The sequence below is a fragment of the Ochotona princeps genome, chromosome 3 (assembly GCF_030435755.1).
Source record: "Ochotona princeps isolate mOchPri1 chromosome 3, mOchPri1.hap1, whole genome shotgun sequence".
NCBI lineage: Eukaryota > Metazoa > Chordata > Mammalia > Lagomorpha > Ochotonidae > Ochotona > Ochotona princeps.
The window spans coordinates 34085882-34090435 of NC_080834.1; the positions used below are offsets into that span (position 1 = coordinate 34085882).

Genomic DNA, 4554 nt, shown 5'->3' on the forward strand with positions numbered 1-4554 from the left:
CAGCAATGGAAGCCAGCAGGTGTTAAATACGCATTTACTATTTATGCTTCCTGGTACAGACAGACAACTATGTTGTCTACGGCTCACAGCAGGTGGAACAAACAGGACTTCCAACTCAGTTCCGGAAAAAAACCTAAAGCAGCTTTGCTTCCTTTCTTGTTCAACACTTTCCCTTAAGGCCGGGGGCTGCGCTGTTTTGGGCTGGTCCTCCGGCCCGTCCACACCCGCTCCGCACGAGCTGTCCACCAAGTGCCCGGTGACTTCACGACACCCCGGGTCCCCCAGGCTGGGATATCCGCTCCGCAGCCCCGGGAGCCCGAACCACGCTGTTCTCCCACCTGTGCAGGTGACCCCGAAGGGCTGTTGTTCCCTGCCCAAACAAGCCCGGCCTCCAAGGGTCCCACAAGCTAGGCCACAATCGCCACACTCCACGACCCCACCTGCCCCTCGGCTGCGCCGCGCGGAGCCCCCAGCGCGCCGTCCTCCCTGCGAACTACATTTCCTACAATCCCATTCGTCCGGACCATCTCCGTTCGGGGGGGAGGGGCGCTGGCGGGGGCGGAGCTGGGGGGGTCCCCCAGGGCAGATCGGAGTCTCTCGACGTGTGCTGTCGGTGTCCCTCTGATGTGTGAAAAGAAGTTCTCGGTAATTCTGGAAACGTCGGTCACCTGTCTCTGCCAGGTACGACGTTTACCTTTGGCACCTCTAGGCGCCCCCCATCCTTAAGCAGCAGATGGTCGAGCCCAGAGCGCACGGGGCGGGTCCCTGGAGCGGGCAGCGTGCGCATGCGCACGGGCTCAGCCTGGAACCGGCGCCGGAGGGCCCCCAGCCCCTAGTGGGTGAAGGTGAGTGGGAGTGGGCGTGTGCAGGTGGACTGTCCGGCCCCGGTAGGGTCCGCAGCAGGTACAGCACCGCCGTCCCAGCCAAATCCGAAAGACCCTGATCCCAGGTCAAAACCTATGAGTGCCGAGGGAGCGGCTGTAGCGTTTATATGTAAAAATCTTTTTTATGCCTCCATGCTAATCATTGTTATCATGTGACTTGGTTAAGGTGTTAATTTTTGCGTCCTACATTTTCCTCCTAAAGTACGAAGATCGGCTTGGGTGAGCTCTACGAACTTTCCAGCCATGAAAATCTGTGGTTTATGAGCCGTAGAACCTAGATTACATCACAATACGTCCATGGGAAACCTCGCCGGTTCCATTTCTTGGTTTAACATCAGTGAGATACAGCTCCAAGAATTTAGGCAGCAGCCATAAAAAGCACTGTCCTTTTTGTACGAGTGATTTGACATCCTAGCTTTTCCCCCTTGTTGCTGAAAGTAAGACAGGAGTTGTTAACACCACTGTACTCAGCCTGTTCTTTGCTGTTCTCTTCCAGTTCGTTGCTGGGGAGAACTCTGGGTACTGTGACGTGTGATGATGGCTCAGATGTTAAGATCCCATCTGATCAATGCTTCGGGAATTTCTAATCCAATTAGGACACTTCCGCATCTTGGTGTCCTTCAAAGTAGAATGATATTGACCCACAGGTCCAAAAAGAAGCTCAGTGAATATTACAGGCTGCTGAATTTGGACGAGGGATGTTCTGCGGATGATGTAAGGGAGTCCTTTCGCAAGCTTGCGAAGCAGTACCATCCAGACAGCGGCTCTGAGACCGCTGATGCTGCAGCGTTTATAAGAATCGAAGAAGCTTACAGGAAAGTGCTTTCCCACGCGATGGAACAAAGCAATGCCAGGAGGCATAAAGTTGAAGAAGCAGAGGAAGAAGAAGAAGATAAATTCAAATATAAGACGCCCCAGCACCGGCATTACTTAAGTTTTGAAGGTGTTGGTTTTGGGACTCCGAGTCAACGAGAAAAACAGTATAGGCAGTTTAGGGCAGACAGGGCAACCGAGCAGGTGATGGACTATCAGAAGCAGAAGCTACACGGGCAGTACTTTGCTGACAGTGTCACAGTTAGGGATGTGAAACACAGCAGAGAACAAAAGATAACTCAGGCCATCGAGCGTCTAGTGGAGGACCTCATTCAGGAATCCATGGCCAAGGGAGACTTTGACAATCTCAGTGGGAAAGGGAAACCCCTAAAGAAGTTTTCTGGCTGTTCCTATCTTGACCCCATGACCCACAACCTGAACAGAATCTTAATCGACAATGGCTACCAACCAGAGTGGATTCTAATGCAAAAGGAGATCAAGGATACCATCGAGCAACTCCGAGAGGCCATTTTAAATGCTAGGAAAAAGCTGGGGAACCCCATGACAGCAGCTGAGCGCCAGCAGTGGAGCCAAGTCTGCGAGCAGTTTCAAGAAAACATCGGGAAGCTAAACAAGCGAATTAATGATTTTAATTTAATTGTTCCCATCCTGTCCAGGCAAAAAGTTCATTTTGATGCACACAAAGAAATTGCCAGGGCTCAGAAAATATATGAGACCCATATGAATGCGAAAGAAGTTGCAGATCCAAACTCGGATCACATCACTGAGGGAGAAAGAGAGAAAACAGCTACAGTCAAGACAGGTGTTTTTAAGTGGGTGAATCTGTGCAAATTGATTAAAATCTGACCAATCATGTTCACTGGTCCAGTATTGCCCCACATAATTTTCAGTTGCCCTGACATCACTGGGGATGCTAAGATCTGTTGCTGTAACGTGAGAATTTGAGAACTGGATGCCTTTGTAAGTTTTCCCAAAACTAATTACATCCCTGGCAAGGTATATGTGTGAAAGCTGCAAGAAAGTAAAGGGATTTTCACCCAGCTTTGCTCCAGGAATAGCAAGCAAGAAAGAGAACTTCTAAGAAAGCAGCTTCATTCATTTCAGAGTTTAAATGTTAGTCATCAGGTGCAGTGAGCCTGCACTGGGATTCAGAGAGGCTATTCCAGATGTCTTGGTATAGTTTAAGTTCTAATCACTTAAACACAATTATCATTTGTCATTTTGAAACACAGGTACTTAATGATACACCTATACATGTATTATGAGAAATCAGAAAACTAAGTACAATGAGATTTAACCAATTAAACTTTCAAATTATTTTTATTATTTTGCTTTTACAAATTTGTTAAATTTGTACTGCTGCAATTGTTAAAGCTAGAAACTGCTTCTAAGGCTTGTGGGACATCCTTCCTGTGAATTAAAATGTTAAGATCAGAAAATCAGCCTGATAGAATTACTGCATTCTTCTCTTTTCGAAAGTCTTTTCTGGGCGCAGAATGAAGAAATGATTATACATTGTACTTTTTCCTGTCTGCCTTCACAGTCCATCAACTTCAGGAACTGGCCAACTAGTTGATGTGGCAGTTCTAGAAATAGTACTCTCGTGTCCACTTTTTAAAAGTTGCATTTACATCTTTTGGCAAATAACAAGGAATTGCCATGAAGGAGGTTGCTGTGCCACGTCCACTTGGCAGAACATATGATGTTCAGATCTGATTTTTGGTCAAAAGGAGATGAGCTGTTCCTTCCTCTAATCTGGATCCCTGGAGTCAAGTTGTGGTTTGGAAGTGTGGGGATTGGAAGCCTTTCTGCTGAGGTAAGGGGGCATTAATTGGCAGTTATTTCATGAATTGTCAGTTTTCTGTAAGGATAGACTTAAGGTTAAAAAAAAATTGTGGCACTATGAAATACAGCTTTGTAATAACTAGTTGCAACACATTTTTAAAAGGTTGTATTATGTGAATTTTGTGAAAAATAGGAGTTGGCTATAAAAGGCCGCATTGCAGCAATATCCTACAGATGAGACGAATTTCAGTATTGGACAGTGGGAAAGGTGAGATTACCAACGGACTTCTCCAAATTGTTAATTTCAGCACGATGCACTTTATGTTTGTAAATATTGTCTATAATTTAATAAAGTTTAATGATTTTTCAAGGTCTCATTGTTGTATAACTACTAGTACGATAATAGTAGTAATAATATTTTTGGCTGCCCTCCTAAGTACATTAAAAGGACTTAAAAAATGTTTGTTAATGGGGGCTGGCACATGCTACAACAGGCTAATCCTTTGCCCTGCAGCTCTGGCATCCCATATGGGTGCCAGTTCATGTCCTAGCTGCTCTACTTCCCATCCAGCTACCTGATAATGACCTGGGAAAGCTGCAGAGGATGATTCAAGATCTTGAACCCCTGTGTCCATGTGGGAGAGTTAGAAAAAGCTCCTCCTGGCTCCTGGCTTTGGATTGGCTCAGCTCTGACCATTGGGGCCCTTTGGGTATGAACCAGTGGATGGAAAACCTCTCTATTTCTGTGTCTATGTAAAATTTGTCTTTTAAATAAAATAAATACATAAAAATTAAAAATAAAATACTTATTTATTTAAAAGGTACAGTGATGGGAACGGGGGAGAGAAATTTTCCATTTGCTGGCTCAGTCCCCAAATGGCCATAATAGCTCGAGCTAAGCTGGGCTATAGGCAGGAGCGTGGAACTCCATCTGCGTCCCATGTGGGTGGGCAGGGACTCGGATCCTCTTCTGCTGCTTCCCAGGTGCATCAACAGGGAGCTGGATCAGAAGTGGAGTAGCCGGGACTTGAAACAGAACTTCAGTGTGTGA

General features: G+C 46.2%; 1 protein-coding gene across 3 annotated transcripts; it reads left to right on the forward strand.

Moving 5' to 3' along the window:
- Nucleotides 1-722: 722 nt before the first annotated feature.
- Nucleotides 723-2571, forward strand: DNAJC28 (DnaJ heat shock protein family (Hsp40) member C28). 3 transcript variants are annotated; one of them, XM_058661687.1, is made up of 2 exons: nt 723-845; nt 1381-2571. In XM_058661687.1, exon 2 carries the CDS (start codon nt 1419-1421, stop codon nt 2562-2564), a length of 1146 nt encoding a protein of 381 aa, XP_058517670.1. In that variant the 5' UTR covers nt 723-845; nt 1381-1418; the 3' UTR covers nt 2565-2571. The 3 variants fall into 3 exon arrangements, with proteins under 3 accessions (XP_058517670.1, XP_058517672.1, XP_058517671.1); XM_058661689.1 differs by lacking the exon at nt 723-845 and adding an exon at nt 975-1103; XM_058661688.1 differs by lacking the exon at nt 723-845 and adding an exon at nt 1159-1276.
- The last annotated feature ends 1983 nt before the right edge of the window (nt 2572-4554 follow it).

Coding starts and splice junctions, on each gene's coding strand:
- DNAJC28 (XM_058661687.1), top strand. CDS start 1,419: ATGATGGCTCAGATGTTAAGATCCCATCTGATCAATGCTTCGGGAATT.